We start from the raw sequence: 18,112 nt of genomic DNA on the forward strand, positions 1-18,112 counted from the left end.
AATATCAGACGTTTTAATTGTCAATGAGCCTGAATTCTAACTTTTAAAAGCAGAAGGATTTTTTTGGGTGGTTACAAGAAAGATCAAAATCAGTTTTAGTTACAGAAAGACTACTACTGCTCCAAAGTGAACTATACCTTGGCAGAGCAGGGAGTAGTCAGCTGGTCCTATAGACATCTATTACTTGAGCTACAGGAACATTTCTTAATTAACACCCATTGAAGGACCCTTTTATACTTTGTTTTTCTTTTGTTTTGTTTTTTTCTCTCCAAAAGCTACAACCAGTCAGTAGAAGGCAACATGTTCAAGGTTTTTTTTAAAGGAGTCTAGGAGAGTTAGGCACACAAATCTCACTGAAATTCAGTGGGTATTGAGTGCCTAACTCTTCATCCTTTTTAAAAATCCTACCCAAGTGTCTGATGCTACTGTCACTGAGATCAGTAGCAAAAAAAATCCCCTTTGAACAGAAATAATTAAGAACTTAATCGCCATATTTGATCAGACCAATGGTCCATCTAGGCCAATATCCTGTCTTCTGACTGTGGCCAACGCCAGGTTCTTCAGAGGGAATGAGCATAACAGACAGTTATCGAGTGATCCATCCCCTGTGGTCCACTCCCAGCTTCTGGCAGTCTAGAGGTTAAAGACACTCAGAGCATGGGGTTGCATCCCTCACCATCTTGGCTAATAGCCGTTGAGGGATCTATCCTCCATTAACTTACTTATTGTGAACCCTGTTGCAGTTTTGGCGTACACAACATCCCCTGGCAAGGAGTTCCACAGGCTGACTTCTGTGTATAAAGAAATACTTCCTTTTGTTTTAAACTTGTTGCTTTTAATTTAATTGGGTGACCCTGGTTTCTCCATACTGTTCATAATTTTATAGGCCTCTATCATATCCTCCCCCCCCCCCCCCTTAGCCGTCTCTTTTCCAAGCTGAAAAGTCTCACTCTTTTTAATCTCTCCTCATGTGAAAATTATATACCTTTATTAATGTATGTTGCCCTTCTCTGTACCTTTTCTAATTCTAATATAGTTGTTGTTTTTTTTGAGATGGGGGAAACTAGAACTCCATGCAAGTATTCAAGGTTTCGGCATACCATGGATTTATATAGTGGCATTACATTTTCTGTGTTATTGTCTATCCCTTTCCTAATGGTTCCTAACATTCTGTTAGCTTTTTTGACTGCAGCTGCACATTGAGCAGATGTTTTCAGAGATCTATCCATAATGACTCCAAGATCTCTTTCTTGAGTGGTAACAGCTAATTTAGATTCCATCATTTTGTATGTATAGTTGGGATTGTGTTTTCCAATGTGCATTACTTCATAATTATCAAATCTGAATATCATCTGCCATTTTGTTGCCTAGTCACCCAGTTTTGTGAGATCCCTTTGTAACTCTTTGCAGTCTGCTTTGGACTTCACAATCTTGAGTAATTTTTTATACTCCGCAAACTTTGCCACCTCGCTGTTTACCACTGTTTCCAGATCATTTATGAATATGTTGAACAGCACTGGGCCCAGTACAGGTCCCTGGGAGCCACCACTAACTTCCCATTCTGAAAACTGACCATTTATCTCTACCCTTTGTTTCCTGTCTTTTAATCAGTTACGAGCCATGAGAGGACCTTCTCTCTTATCCTATGACCGCTTACTTTGCTTAAGAGCCTTTGGTGAGGGACCTCGTCAAAGGCTTTTAATGTTACTTGACAGTCAGCCTATTTTCTTCCAACATAGTCAGTTCATTTAGTGTACAAGGAGATTCAGAGTTAATGCTGAAGTAACAGTAAAAAGCCAACATTCAGAATTTCAAATCAGAGTACTTTTTGTGACCTGTAATTCATTATTTCCTTTGCTTTCACAATAAATCAGTTGATTTTCAGCCATACAGTTTTTAGCTATTTTGAAAGTTTCAGTGGGGGCTAAAAATAGAGCCTCATATTGGAAGCTGGTTGCAACCTTAATTGTATAGAGGTTACTGTCTTTCAGTAATATATAGGCACATGAACAAATTGTAACAACAGTAATTCTGAGATTCAAACCGCACAGCTGATACACTAAAATGAGACTCTAACATGTTAATTTTTTTGGGCATCTCGGCAGCGTGAGATTTAACTGCAGTTTTTCTGACTCAAGGAGATGCTTTGAGATTTTACAGATCTGTCAGTGAGATTTAGCCATACATTTTCTATTAAAATTAATGGAAGATGTGTGGCAAAATCCCTCTGCAGTGCTTTGAAAATCTCAGTTGTGCTTTTGACTCTTTTTCTTCTGTTAATTTTAAAAATAAAATAAAATATTTTAACTTAATTTTCCCTTTAGGATATGGTTGTACGAGCTCTTAGGCAAACTAACAGCCGTAGTATAGAAGCAGCAATTGAATTCATAAGTAAAATGAGCTACCAAGATCCTCGTCGGGAGCAGATGGCTGCAGCAGCAGCCAGACCTGTTAACGCGGGCATGAAACCACCAGGTATGTGTATCAAATAGGTATTTTTCTTATAGGAAGAAATCATAAATTAGCCAAACATTGGAGGGAAGTGAAGCATAAAATTTAACAATTAAATAGGAGGTTGAAATACCATTTTTCTTGAAAATGGTGAAATTTGTTAGTATAATTTATAAAGTAATTCACTTAAATGACAGTACTTGACGTTAGTTTATAACAAGCTTTTAGGTTGTTTTCAACATCATATATAATCACGTTCAGACCTCTAATTGTGGTGTTTATTTCCTGTGTTGAATAATTTTCATTAATTTCTTAATTTTGGGAGTCATATCACTTAATTTCTGTGCAATTACAGTTAAATTGTTAATTTATGTACAAGAACATAACATAAAAACAACACTAGCAAAGTAAAACAAGTCTTTCATTTTCAGTCCACTATCTTTCAACCTGTTAAATTGAGTTAACTAGAATTTGTGCAAAGCTTTTGGTGGGATACTGGAATTTAGCCATGACTTTCATTCTTACTTGCACAGTTTATCACAATTTACCCATTTTTCATTTATGGAAAAAATGTTGATTTGCAGCAGTGACAATGAACGAAAACTTTCAAAATTAAACACAAAATTGCCCTGTTCATATGACATAATGTCTCTGTCTTGTAATTACTTTCTGGTACCTCCAATAAAAGATTGCTATGTAATTCTTAAAGGAGTTAAATTTTAAGAATTCAGCGGAGAGCCGGTCATTGTAAATTTTGCATGTATACAGTCTTATCTTACACTTACAAACATATAGTATCTTTCAGACCGATTTAAAACAAAACCTTTTGATGAACAGAACTTTGCATACAAGGAACATAATACACTTAGATTAAACTGTGTTAAGTGCATGATCTTTTTAATTTAGTGTGCTCGTTTACAGGTGTACAAGTCCTAGCCATCTTTCAGCTGACTAACTCAAAGGTTATGAACCCCTCAAGTACATCACTGAGTTGTCACTTTATAAGATTGATTTGATGTAATGTTTATATTATCAATGTTATGTAAAATGTAGGTCAATAAATTTTTCTTTGCTCAGCTTTTCTGTGCTAGAAATAGTTCTATAGCTTCCTTTCTTATTAGTCGCAAATCAGTCATGTGACTTATTGTGGCTTACATTAAAATTTATTATCTACTTAATAGCAGTAAGGTAACTGCCAAAAAATGGAAAAGTAACTGAATTAGAATAGTAGTAAAATATTGCAAGCTGCAAGTAGAGCTTTTTTTGTATAACAAATATAAAATGCTGTGCTTTTCTTTTGTAAAAGCAGGTGGTGTGCAGCAATCAATTAACCGCAAACAGAGCTGGAAAGGTTCTAAAGAGTCCTTGGTACCTCAGAGACATGGCCCTCCATTGGGAGATAGTGTAGCTTATCGTTCAGAAAGTCCAAGTTCTCAGTCAGATGTAGGAAGGCCCTTATCTGGTTCTGGATTAGCAGCATTTGCTCAGGCTCATCCTGGCAATGGACAAAGAGTGAATCCACCACCTCCACCACAAGTAAGGAGTGTTACTCCCCCTCCTCCACCTCCGAGAGGGCAGACTCCTCCACCAAGAGGAACAACTCCTCCACCTCCTTCTTGGGAACCAAATGCTCAAACAAAACGTTATTCTGGAAGCATGGAATATATGATCTCTCGCATTTCTCCAGTACCACCAGGAGCATGGCAGGATGGCTATCCGCCGCCGCCAATGAATCCGTCACCCATAAGTTCTTCTACACAGGGACAAAGAGGCATTAATTCTGTTCCTCTTGGCAGGCAACCAATAATCATGCAAAGTTCTGCCAATAGCAAGTTTAGTTTTCCATCAGGAAGAGCTGGAATGCAAAATGGCAATTGTCAGACTGATTTCCTGGTTCATCAGAATGTCGTATCTGGGAACTCAGTCAATCGTCAGCCACCCCCTCCGTACCCAATATCCCCAACTAATAGGCAAAGTCCTACAGCATTGCAGATGCAAGCAGGAGGATCTGTTCCTCCTTCAGCATACACCAATGGAAACATTCCTCAGTCCATGATGGTGCCAAATAGAAACAGCCACAACATGGAACTTTACAATATAAATCTACCTGGAATACCAATGTCCTGGTCACAGCCTTCATCTGCTCCACCCCAATCACCACCTGGCAGTGGACATGAAATCCCTACATGGCAACCCAACATTCCAGTAAGATCAAATTCTTTCAATAACCCTCATGGAAATAGACAGAGTCACTCTAGCAGTTCTCAGCCTTCAGCCACCACAGTAACAGCTATAACCCCAGCTCCCATTCAGCAGCCAGTAAAAAGTATGCGAGTATTAAAGCCAGAGCTGCAGACTGCCTTAGCACCAACTCATCCTTCTTGGATGCCGCAGCCAATGCAAGCTGTCCAACCAGTCCCCTTCTCTGAGAGTCCATCTACCAACATGGCAGTTATGACACCTGTTGCAGAAGCTCCAAATTACCAAGGTCCTCCACCACCTTACCCAAAACACTTGCTACACCAGAATCCATCTATCAGTCCATATGAGACAGGAACCAAACCTAGCAAAGAAGATCATCCCAGCTTACCTAAGGAAGAAGAGAGTGAAAAGAATAATGAATGTGTTGATGGGACAGATAAAGAAAAAAAACAAATAACAACCTCACCTGTTCCTGTTAGGAAAAATAAGAGAGATGAAGAGCGAAGGGAGTCTCGCATTCAAAGCTATTCTCCTCAGGCCTTTAAATTCTTCATGGAGCAACATGTGGAAAACATACTCAAGTCTCATCAGCAACGATTGCATCGTAAGAAACAACTAGAGAATGAAATGATGCGGGTAAAACCTTTATTTTCTTTAATATTTGAATGGAACTACTTTAGCTTTTGGTATACATTTTTAAAAACTGAATATCTAGACAGGTTTCTTGATTTATGCTTCAATTTTGTGGGCAGTTGTAGTATCTTTTGGTATTGAAGTTCATTTTTAGTTTGACCACATGTTTAAGAAGCAGCCAGCCTTTCAGTATTTGTTTAGGTAATCCCATTCCTCTCTTTAGAAATTACAGTTTTAAATTAATCAAACCAAACCAAAATATTTTGTATTCTAAACACTAATAATCTGAGTAATTTATGAGAAGACTGAAGTAAACTTATTGAAGCTTGCATTGGGCGTAGCTGTATGGCTCCCAGGTTTTTATCACTGATGACATTAATGCTGATTTGGAGGAAACTATTTGTTAAAATTGTCACAATTAAGTATTATTAAAGATTTTTGTAGATGCAGTTTAGGAAGAAATGGTAATAAGGCTGGCTAAAGTCTCCATATAGAGCCCCAAAGAATGAATGTAGAACTTCAAAAAGATCTCACAAAACTAAGTGATTGGGCAACAAAATGGCAAATGAAATTTAATGTGGATAAATGTAAAGTAATGCACATTGGAAAAAATAACCCCAACTATACATACAACATGATGGGGGCTAATTTAGCTACAACGAGTCAGGAAAAAGATCTTGGAGTTATCGTGGATAGTTCTCTGAAGATGTCCACGCAGTGTGCAGAGGCGGTCAAAAAAGCAAACAGGATGTTAGGAATAATTAAAAAGGGGATAGAGAATAAGACTGAGAATATATTATTGCCCTTATATAAATCCATGGTACGCCCACATCTCGAATACTGTGTACAGATGTGGTCTCCTCACCTCAAAAAAGATATTCTAGCACTAGAAAAGGTTCAGAAAAGAGCAACTAAAATGATTAGGGGTTTAGAGAGGGTCCCATATGAGGAAAGATTAAAGAGGCTAGGACTCTTCAGTTTGGAAAAGAGGAGACTAAGGGGGGACATGATAGAGGTATATAAAATCATGAGTGATGTTGAGAAAGTGGATAAGGAAAAGTTATTTACTTATTCCCATAATACAAGAACTAGGGGTCACCAAATGAAATTAATAGGCAGCAGGTTTAAAACAAATAAAAGGAAGTTCTTCACGCAGCGCACAGTCAACTTGTGGAACTCCTTACCTGAGGAGGTTGTGAAGGCTAGGACTATAACAATGTTTAAAAGGGGACTGGATAAATTCATGGTGGCTAAGTCCATAAATGGCTATTAGCCAGGATGGGTAAGAATGGTGTCCCTAGCCTCTGTTCGTCAGAGGATGGAGATGGATGGCAGGAGAGAGATCACTTGATCATTGCCTGGTAGGTTCACTCCCTCAGGGGCACCTGGCATTGGCCACTGTCGGTAGACAGATACTGGGCTAGATGGACCTTTGGTCTGACCCGGTACGGCCTTTCTTATGTTCTTATGTTCTTATGATTACTCCCTTCACTTTCACCAGTTTGACACCATTGTGTGATGGTATTTGTCCAGGAAATTTCATTCTAAAAAATGTAGTTCTAATAGTCTAGTCAGCTAAATGTACTGAGGGTTTGATCCTCTATTCCATAGTCCTTCCATACTGTGCAATATTCCTATTAATATCCGTGAGACTTCTGGGTACACAAGGAATGCAGGGTTGGGCTGTCATACTATATTAACAACCTTGGGTAGGGAATTTAAAACTCATTTTAATCTCCACTTTAAACACTGCAGCAAGCAACACAAATGCCACAGTTGTGTAAAGCCTGTACTCTCTTAACTAGCACTGACCCAAGAGTACGTGTTCTATTAATTGAACTTTTTTTTGTTTTGTTTTATTTTTTATAGATTGCTTTTTGTTTAAACACTGGCTTTAAATGATACATCTGATGACCCTTGCCAGTTTGTGTTTTTACAGTCACATTTTTTGTCTGTCTTTTTGCTATGTAAAGACCCACACAACAGAGGAAACAGTGAAACTGACTTTATAGAAAACATTGAGAAACACCCACATTAAAACAAGAAAATAGAATTTTAGCTATGATTTTTATAATAATCTTGGGTTTTATTTGTAATCTTAGTTTTTCTGGGAATATTAGTAGGTAACAGAATTTTAGACAAAAGTGGTTCTTTAAAATTGATACCTTTTTAACTGAATTTTTTTTTGCTTGACTGAGACATTTCAAAATCCATACTCCTGCTCTTAAAAAAATTCTTGCTGTAAACTGTACTCATATAAGTGTCTACTTAATCACAACATAATTAAATGTTAGCAAATAAGATTTATTCCTGGAAGTCTCTCTAGATGTTTATTCTTAGTCTTCTTTTTCCTTTTCACTTTCACTAACAGCTGATTTAAACTCTTAAGGTGTTGGAAGCTTTGCTGACTTCTATAGCCTCCATTACTGTGTGGGCAAGTAAGACTTTGGAGCAACAGTATTATATTAAGAATAGCATGAACCCTTTCCAAAGGACTCTGCATGTATACCTGCATCAAAACTAAAGCATGAAGTTGATGTATTTTTTTATATTACATTTGGGTACTTAAGTGCAAGATCATAACTAATTTTTGATTTGCAAACCTCAATTTCATTTCTTATTTGGAGCACTTTATTGAGTGTGCTCTGCAATGGTGTAAACACAGTTACTTATGTTGACACATATCCCTCTTAGTGGTAATGATTCTTTTTCCCCCTGCATGCTTAACATAGATAATAACATTTTGATTTTAATTGACTATTTTACACTAAATATGTTTTATGGTAATTGTGCTCAATTCACATAAAATGTGTTTAATTTAAAAGGAGGGTCTTTTGGGGGGGTTGGATGGTGGAAAAATGGGGTGTCATTATGGGAGAAGCAGCTCCCTGTAGTATGCAATGGGAGAGAAATCTGACAGGAATAGGCCAACGCACCTTACATCTTGAGTAGGAAGAGAAGAAGTGAAACTTGATGGCCATGTGTCTCCCCTAGCATTTTTTCATCGTTATTTGCAGGAGAGTTAAGAAGATTAAACCAAGAGTGGATTTCCTCATTTCTCTCCTTCTGCAGGAAGTTGAGGGAAAAGGGCCACCAAAATGTTTCAGCCAGTGTATATTCCCTGGTGGGAGGGCAGGTGTCTAAAGGAAGGTGCTTAGTGGAGAGAACTGGGTTTTTTGGGTGTGGAGCAGCTGTCTCACAGGTGGAATAGTAATGTATTTTAGAGATATGCACTTGCTTCTATTATCTTCTTCTGTCTAACAGTGCTAAAAGTGGTCTGAAGCACCTCCCAGAACACACACAACCTTTCTGCCCTGAAGAGTATGAAAACAAAATTAGTTATGATGTAGGGAGTAACAAGACCATAGGGAAGGAAAATAAAGGTAATGTCAATGAGATCACATGGCTATTCAGCAAGGGCTAGTGCAAGGCATGGAGTAGAGAGAATGGAGTATTTTGTGGGGGAGTATGGAGTGTATGTATGTGTACATATATAGTTTAAAAATAATAGATTTCTTGGTTAATTCTTGTAGCCATCATAGAAGTGGGTCCTAAAAGCAATATTAATAAGGAAGAGGAGGGGACTTTGCAGATCAGCTCAGGAAGGGTGTTTGAGGTACAGTGTGGGTGGTGTGGAGGAAAGTGTGTAGGTCTTTTGGGGGGAAAGAAGATAAATAAGGTATTGATGCTGAGATTTTGGATGGAGCAAAGGGGTTGGCAAGCAACATGAAGAGATAAGGCTAGTAGAGAGCAGAGGCTTGTTGGTTCTTGAAGATAAGGACAAAACACTTAAATTTGATGCCATGGAGGAAGGAGCACTAGTACACTGAAGTTAGAGAGGATGGAATGGTGTGACTGATGGGCAAAGAATATGATCTTGGCAGTGTTTTGATGGAGCCAAAGGAGAGCATCATGGATGTTCAAAGGCCACAGAGGAGGAGGCTGCAGTAGTCAAGCCTGGAGATTGTGAGGACTGCACCAGATTTTTTTGTTGTATGGACAGACACAAGGTCAAATTTTCAAATCTCTGCTTGAGACCCACTGTTGCTATGATGCCTGTAAGAAATCTGCTGTGGTCTAGTGTATGCCAGTTGGCTAGTTGATTTTCTTTTTAAAACAAAAAGTGCCTTCAGGAATTATTAAACTGTACAGTAGCTACCTATGTAACCATGATTTCTGTTCTTGTTCTCCCTCATTTCTTCCTTTTTTTCTTTATCTATTTTGTCTCAAATTAGACTGTAAGGTAGTCAGTGTAGGGACTGTCTCTTACATGTGTTCATAGAGTGGTTCCCTAATACAGATTGCCGTTTCTAGATGCTACTACGGTACAAATATTAACTTAATATTTTGAGATGTTATGGAGGTAGAAATGGCAAGATTTGGGTACCACCTGAATGAATAGGTAATGAAAAAGGGAGGAGTGAAAGACCTCTAGATTATGGGCCTGAATGCTGGTGTTGTTTTCTCTGGTAACATCATGGAGGGTGTTGGAAAGAGATTGGGAGGTAAGCTTAGAAATTCAGTTTAAACTGATTGAGCTATCCAGAAGAAAACGTCAGAGAATCTGAAATCCAGAATTGAATTTGCAAGTCATTGCTATAAAGATTACTGAAGTCATGGAATTGCAGATGAAATCACCAAAAGAGAGAAGGAAGAGATTTTGAGAAAAGAAGGGAGGTATGGAGAGGTGGAGAACTAATAATCCTTTTATAGTGCTTTTTATCAGCATCATTCCCATTACAGATGGTGAGGCTTGCTCAGTCACCCAGCAGGCCAGTGGCTGAGCCCAGAATAGAGCCCAAGTCTCCCTAGTTCCTGTCAAGTGACCCATCCACTTAAGCGAGTTGGGAATCAGAAAAGGCAATAAAATAATGAATTATGTAACCAAACATGACCTGAACAAGTGTGTTGGCAAAAAAAAGTCTTATGTCCTATTTTGCTGTTCTGAGTCTAAAGATGGCCTAAATGGTTTAAAAACAATTATTGTGCATGTGTTCTGCCTGAGAAATATCAAATTTGGTTTCCCATATCTTTATATGGGATCTCTTTAGGGTTCCAGAGGATGTTTATTGTGAAGTCTAATACCTTACTTAAAAAAATGGCGTAGAATCTTCAACAAAGATACCCTTTATCAAAATATTAATTAGTAATTTGCATTAGACAATAATTAACTAAAACAAGAATATTAAATACCCTGACTGAAAATCTTCTCTCCACTCAATTGCTCACCTTTTGCTATCTTGGCTTCTGTTATTTGATAGTTTCATTACTTCTCCAGCCACTATAGTGTCTTCCACGATAGACAAGGCTTGTCTTTTTAATGTAAAAACACAAGCAGCACTCAGGAGCGGCGCCAGGGCTTTTGGCGCCCTACGCGCAGGGCCGGCTCTACCCATTTCGCCGCCGGTCCCGCGGCTCCAGTGGACCTCCCGCAGGCGTCCCTGCGGAGGGTCCGCTGGTCCCGGAGCTCCGGTGGACCTGCCGCAGGCGTGTCTGCGGATGCTCCACCGGAGCCGCGGGACCAGTGGACCCTCCGCAGGCATGCCTGTGGGAGGTCCACCAGAGCCGCCTGCCGCCCTCCCGGCAAAATGCCGCCTCCCCCCAAATCCTGGCGCCCTAGGCCTAAATGGAAGCGCCGGCCCTGGCAGAACCACCTTTCATTATGCCTTTGTATTTCATAAGAAGCAAAATAGGACAGAAGCCTTGGAAGGACACCTTTAATTAAGAACCAAATGGAAATAGTTATGCAAAAACAACTAAGTATGCGAAGAATCAGTGATCAAACAGTGGATAACTAATTGGAAAATCTACAGAGCAATACATTCAGTTAATTGTGTCAGGAATCAAGCGAGTAATGACTCCATTAATGCAGAGAATCAAGTAACAGTTAGGTATGCAGGACAAATCTGTATAGTTGTCAATATGTAAGGGACGTATTCCCATGTGGGAACATCTCTGTGAAGGATAGTGGGTTACCAATGGCCTGCCTCCTACCTTACAATCCTGTTTCTTCTACAGAGGACATGAAAGGCAATCACCATCAGCTTGTCTTTTTCTCCCATCCTATTCCGTTCCTAAAAATGGCTCCCTTAATCAAGAGCATGGTGGAGCATGGCACCTTGTGCAAATTGTTGTTATAACTGTCCCTTAGATTGCACATTTTGTGGGGATTTTTTGTTTCAATCTTAAGTGTTTTTATAGAGACCTAATGTTAGGGAAAAAACTTGAAGGATTACTTCTCATTTTACATGCAAGTTTTTACTTTACTTTGTCTGAACCTTCTAAATGTATGATGATCATGACAACGAGAAAAGTGTTTTTTCACTTGTGAAATTTAACTTTGTTACATAGGTTGGGTTGTCCCAAGATGCCCAGGATCAAATGAGAAAAATGCTGTGCCAGAAGGAATCTAACTACATTCGTCTCAAAAGGGCTAAAATGGACAAATCAATGTTTGTAAAAATTAAGACTCTTGGCATTGGGGCATTTGGAGAGGTCTGCCTAGCAAGGAAAGTGGACACTAATGCTTTATATGCAACAAAAACCCTGCGGAAGAAAGATGTTCTGCTTCGGAACCAAGTTGCTCATGTTAAAGCTGAGCGGGATATCCTTGCAGAGGCTGACAATGAGTGGGTGGTTCGCCTGTACTATTCATTCCAAGATAAGGACAATTTGTACTTTGTAATGGATTACATTCCAGGAGGTGATATGATGAGCCTATTAATAAGAATGGGTGTCTTCCCAGAAAATCTGGCACGGTTCTATATAGCAGAGCTGACCTGTGCAGTTGAAAGTGTTCACAAGATGGGCTTCATTCACAGAGACATTAAACCTGATAACATTTTGATTGATCGTGATGGTCATATTAAACTGACTGACTTCGGGCTTTGTACAGGTTTTCGATGGACACATGATTCCAAATACTATCAGAGTGGTAAGAAGCTATTTTTGTTACCTAATTCATGAATAATAAGTAAGAGTAGAAAGATGAACATGACATGAAAAAAGTTAGAATTTAATACCCATAAGGGAAATGGAATAAGCTAAACCAATATAGCAGCGTGCACACTTGTAGTACTGATATAACTATTTTGGTTTAAAAAAAAAAAAATCTAACTGGAATAGTTATCAGTGCAAAAATTCTGTATAGACCAGGCCTAAGTCACTTTTGAAAATGGGACATAGGAGCCTAAGTCATGTGGATGTTTTGACAATTTTACCCAAGATCTACTATTCTTCATCCCTCTTCTGCAGTTATGTGGAAATTCACTAATTGAGCTTCTTTTAAAAAAAGATTTAAGTTTATTTAATGCCTTCAGGGTAGTTGCGGGAAGCTTATAGCAAAGATAATTTTGCTTTTTGTTCTACAAGTGGCACTATCTGGATTCCGTCTTCGTTTTACCGTTATTTTTTCTTATAGGTAACCTGCAAAGAATTAAATGAAAATTGGGCTTGTACCTTTTTTCTTCAATAGATTATTTTCAAAACTCACTTTTTTGGCTTGTTTTTACACTAGAAATTCAGTTCCTCTTTAGCCTGGTATATTTTACGGTGATTGGAGAAGTAGCAAGAGGGATGACATTACATAAGGCAAGAGAGTGAAAGTTGAACAATTGTGATAGGTAAGATTTTTAATCAGACTGTTTAAAACTTTCTATTTTTTAAACACATATTTAACTTCAGTGATTGATATTTTGGAGATGGCCCTCCTTCACTGCAGGTGAGAAATAACCCTATACTTCGAACAAGTTCTGCAGCAAAACTGGGGAAGATCAGAATTGACATTTCCTATTTGTTGCGCAAAAAATCAATTTTTAACAAAAGAAAATAACTCAACTTTCAGGCGTTCTTTTACATCGTAAGCAAAAAAAGCACACAAGCTCAATATTCTAAGTTCTTTACAAGTTCACTTTTAATTATGTTTATTTTAAAGTACTTTGATTCATTAGAGTAGAGAGTGTTCTTCATTAAAAGGAATGTTAAAGAATTTGGAAAGAAACTGGTCTTAGTTGAGAACCCCAATTAAGGGGTTAAAAACCCACAATACTTCATTTTTATATTGTAGGTGACCATTCACGTCAAGACAGCATGGATTTCAGTAATGAATGGGGTGATCCAGCAAACTGCAGATGTGGAGACAGGCTTAAGCCACTTGAGCGTAGGGCAGCGCGTCAGCATCAACGTTGTTTGGCACATTCACTTGTTGGCACACCTAATTACATAGCACCAGAAGTACTCTTACGAACAGGTAAAGTTTTTTAATTTGATCCCTTTGCAAAATGACTGATGTCTAAAGGGTTTGTCCCTTTCTGAAGACCAGCACTTGTACAGATTAATTAATAATGGAGTCAGTAACAGATAAGTTAAATGAATTCTTTGCATCAGTCTTCACTGCAGAGGATGTGAGGGAGATTCTCATACTTAAGTCATTCTTTTTGGTGACAAATCTGAGGAACTGTCCCAAATTGAGGTGTCAATAAGAGGAGGTTTTAGAACAGATTGATAGATTAAACAGTAATAAATCAACAGGGTATATTCATCCAAGAGTCCTGAAGAAACTCAAATATGAAATTGCAGAACTACTAATAGGTTACATTTCACAGTCGCTTATATCAGCTTCTGTACCAGATGATTGGAGGATAGCTAATGTAAGGCCAATTTTTAAAAAAGGCTCCAGAGGCGATTGTGGCAATTATAGGCCAGTAAGCCTAACTTCAGTACCAAGCAAATTGGTTGAAACTATAGTAAAAACCAGAATTATCAGACACATAGATTAACACACTATGTTGCGGGGGGAAAAGTCAAAAGTGATTGAGGCATGTAAGGTGAAATCATGGCTCAATCTATTAGAATGTTTTAGAAGGTGTCCACAAGTATGTGGACCAGGGTGATCCAGCAGATATAGTGTACTTGGACTTTCAGAAAGCCTTTGACAAGGCCCCTCACCATAAGCTCTTAAGCAAATTAAGCAGTCTTGGAATGAGAGGGAAGATCTCACAAATTAGCAACTAGTTAAAAGATAGGAAACAAAGGATCAAAATAAATGGTCAGCTTTCACAAAGGGGAGCGGCAAATAGTAGGGTCCCCCAACAATCTGTACTGGGATCTGTGCTGTTCAACATATTCATAAATGATCTGGAAAAAGGGTTTAATAGTGAGGTGGCAAAGTTTGCAGAGGATTCAGAATTGCTCAAAATAGTTAAATCCAAAGCTGACTGTGAAGAGTTACAAATGGATCTCACAAAACTGGGTTACTGGTCAACAAAATGGCAGATGGAATTCAGTGTTGATAAATGCAAAGTAATGCATATTGGAAAACACAATCCCAACTACACATACAAAATGATGGGATCTAAATTAGCTGTTACCACTCAAGAAAAAGAGCTTGGAGTCATCAGGGATAGTTCTCTGAAAACATCTGCTCATTGGCAGTCAAAAAAAATTAACAGAATGGTAGGAATCATTAGGAAAGGAATAGATAATAAGAGAATATCATAAGACCTCTATATAATAAAAATACATATTAGAATTGGAAAAAGTACAGCGAAGGTCAACAAAAATTATTAGGAGGGTATGGTACAGCTTCCATATGAGGATAGATTAAAAAGACTGCTCATTTTAGAAAAGAGATGACTAAGTGGGATATGATAAAGGTCTATAAAATCATGAATGGTGTGGAGAAAGTGAAGAAGGAAGTGCTATTACCCCTTCACATAACACTGGAACAAGGGGTCACCCCAAAAAAATGTTAGGCAGCAGGTTTAAAACAAACATAAGGAAGTACTTCTTCACACAATAGTCACCCTATGGAACTTGTTGCCGTGGGATGTTGTGAAGGCCAAAAGTGTAACTTGGTTCAAAAAAGAATTAGATAAGTTAATGGAGGATAGGTCCAGCAGTGGCTATTAGCCAAGATGGTCAGAGACGCAACTCCATGCTATGGGTTGTCCTAAGCCTCTGACTGCCAGAAGCTGGGTCTGGATGATAGTGGATGGATCATTTGATAATTGGCCTGTTCATTCCCTCTGAAGTACCTGGCACTGGCCATTGTCAGAAGATAGGGTGTTGGGCTAAATAGACCGTTGGTCTGACCCAGTATGGCTGTTCTTAACCTTTTCTGGGTCAAAAATAAATATTAAATTATTATTAATCTGGAAGATAATACAATAAATAATTTACTTGTAACTTGACATGTTGGTTATCCATTTAAATGCAAATCTAAGTAACCAAAGCACTGGTTTCATTTTTATAAGTTTTGCTTTTGTTTCAGGATACACACAACTGTGCGATTGGTGGAGTGTTGGAGTAATTCTCTTTGAAATGTTGGTGGGGCAGCCTCCCTTCCTGGCACAAACACCATTGGAAACACAAATGAAGGTAATTAAGAAAATCAGGTGTTAAAATTATCTAATAGTAATGTGCAAAAGTAGTAGTTTGTATACCCCTATAAGCATTACCATGCTGAAAAAGCCAGAATTTGTGCAAAACTTTCTAATTATATAAAGTGAGAGGAGAGTTTTAAGTGAATAAGCACTATGCACAACTAGGTGATAAACTAACCGTTTTTGTAAGCCAGAAGGTATCTTTCACAGAGGCTGAATATTGTAAGATCTGATTTGTTTAGTTTAACACAATAATCTAAGCTTGTCATTTGTTCATGCTTGGTCAAGAGCTTACCATTTTTGCTCTCTTACACTATGCCCTTCTCAGTACCATATTTCTCTCAAACAGTGCCATGACTCGTGAGAGAGAGTGTTGGCCCAGCATCCTTTTTGTCAGACAAGCAATGTAACAGTGTAAAGGGGCACTCGAGCGCTTCCTAGTGGCTTGACGTAGTAGCACAGTCCTTTTTCTCATCCTTGGCACCCCTTGCAGGCTGCCAGCCGACCTTGGTGGGTCTTCGGTGGCTTCACCCTTCAACCAAGTCATGAAGTTCAAATAAACCCTTTCATGGGTATGTAAGAATCCAGTAACTGAACAGTCTGTTTGCCCTTTCTTGGGTCTTCAGCCCCAGTTCTGGACTCTTTAAATTTGGCACTTTGTTCAGGTTCCCAAATAAGGCTTGTTCCCTTTTTGGGGTTTACACCACTTCACCTGGGGCCAGAAGGGGAACCCGGGCCCACTGTAACATACTGTGGCATAGTCCCCACTAGTGGGGGGCTGTCAACCCTGCCCTGCAACCTTGGGTGCCTTACAATTCCTTGCTGTAGAAACTCCCACCTGGGCTGCTCATAGACTGCCTTCCAGCATGTATTCCACACCGAGTGTCTGTGTAACTGCAGCCTCCCAGCTACACCCTGGCTCCTACCAGCCTTGGTTATACAGCAGGGTGACCTAACACCCCCCCCCCGAATCTTCCCCCAGAAATGTATGTACTGTACTGCTGAGCCTTCTCCTGGACAGTACAAATATATTAAGTCCATTAAATCATTAAGGAAATAATATAACCGCTAATTACTTAAAATAGTTACCCAGACACTTTAACTTAAAACACTTATTAACTACAAAGAAATTTTAAGGGAGTATAAGTAATGAGACATAAATGTCAAAATGGTTACAAGAATAAAGATAAAACTGTGATTGGTACCCACTTAAGAAACTATCTAAGGGCTTATCTACACTGGCACTTTACAGCGCCGCAACTTTCTCGCTCAGGGGTGTGAAAAAATACCCCCCTGAGCGCAGCAGGCTTCAGCACTGTAAAGTGCCAGTGTAGACAGTGCACCAGCACTGGGAGCCATACCCCTCGTGGAGGTAGTTATTTTAGAGCTCTGCCGCGACTACACAAGCCATGTTAAAGTGCTGCTGTGGCAGTGCTTTAACATTGCCAGTGTACAGGAACGGCTCCAGGCACCAGGGCAGCAAACATGTGCCTGGGGCGGCTAGCCGCGGGGGTGGCCTGCTGGTCACTGTGAGGGCAGCAGGCAGGTGGCTTTTGGCGACGTGCCTTCAGGAGGTCCACCAGTCCCATGGCTTTGGCAGCAATTTGGTGGCGGGGACGCTGATGATGTGGCACCGGCAGACCTCCTGCAGGCATGCCGCCGAATTCGTGTGACTAGCAGACGACGCGTAGGCGCGCCGCCGAAAGCCAGCTGCCTGCCATGCTTGGGGCCACAAAAAACATAGCCCTGCCAGTGTAGACTAGCCCTTAGTTACAAAGCAAACTTTCTCATCACATATTTCCAGCAAGTTTACTGACCAAACTCTTCGGGTCAGGACCCCTCCCCCAGAGTCCAGTGGCTGTTTCCTTTTGTCTTCTCAGTTGCGGAGAAGGTGAAGGGCAGAGAGAGAGAGGGGTCCCTTGGTGTGTTTGTCTCTCCTTTTTATAGTTTCAGCCCCCCTCTTAAAAAACATTTGCAGCTGAGAACCAGGATACAGAGGGTATGGCTACACTGGCGATTTGCAGCGCTGGAAAGCCTCCACCAGCGCTGCAATTAGTAAGTGGCCACACCTGCAGGGCACTTCCAGCGCTGCAACTCCCTGGCTGCAGCGCTGGCCGTATACCTCACTTGGCATGGGGAATAAGGATTCCAGCGCTGGTGCTGCAGCGCTGGTCATCAAGTGTGGCCACACACCAGCGCTGTGATTGGCCTCCAGGGAATAAGGTGTATCCCAGAATGCTTTTATAAATTACTCTCTTTGTTTTGTTATGCAGCCTCTCTTTGTTTTGTTGTGAACGAGCTCCGATCGGAGCTCCGTTCTGTACCTGGCTGTAAACAATCAAATGAGAGGCAGGCAGGCAGAGTGAATGAAACAGAACGGAGCCGATCGGAGAGCTCCGTTTGAACTGCTTATCTATAAAAACAAACACTGATCACAGCAAACA

At 39.8% G+C, this 18,112-nt stretch overlaps 1 protein-coding gene across 2 annotated transcripts in view; it reads left to right on the top strand.

Annotated features, from left to right (window-relative positions):
• Nucleotides 1-18,112, top strand: part of LATS1 (large tumor suppressor kinase 1) — a 42,019-nt gene that overhangs the window by 10,723 nt on the left and 13,184 nt on the right. The window contains exons 3-7 of one of the 2 annotated variants that reach the window (XM_039530400.1): nucleotides 2,325-2,475; nucleotides 3,758-5,289; nucleotides 11,638-12,220; nucleotides 13,352-13,534; nucleotides 15,557-15,663. In XM_039530400.1, the coding sequence (XP_039386334.1) occupies nucleotides 2,325-2,475; nucleotides 3,758-5,289; nucleotides 11,638-12,220; nucleotides 13,352-13,534; nucleotides 15,557-15,663 (2,556 nt within the window). The remainder of the gene's footprint in view (nucleotides 1-2,324; nucleotides 2,476-3,757; nucleotides 5,290-11,637; nucleotides 12,221-13,351; nucleotides 13,535-15,556; nucleotides 15,664-18,112) is intronic. The other variant, XM_039530401.1, reaches the window with a different exon arrangement.

Source organism: Mauremys reevesii, linkage group 3 (assembly GCF_016161935.1).
Source record: "Mauremys reevesii isolate NIE-2019 linkage group 3, ASM1616193v1, whole genome shotgun sequence".
NCBI classification, from domain to species: Eukaryota; Metazoa; Chordata; order Testudines; family Geoemydidae; genus Mauremys; species Mauremys reevesii.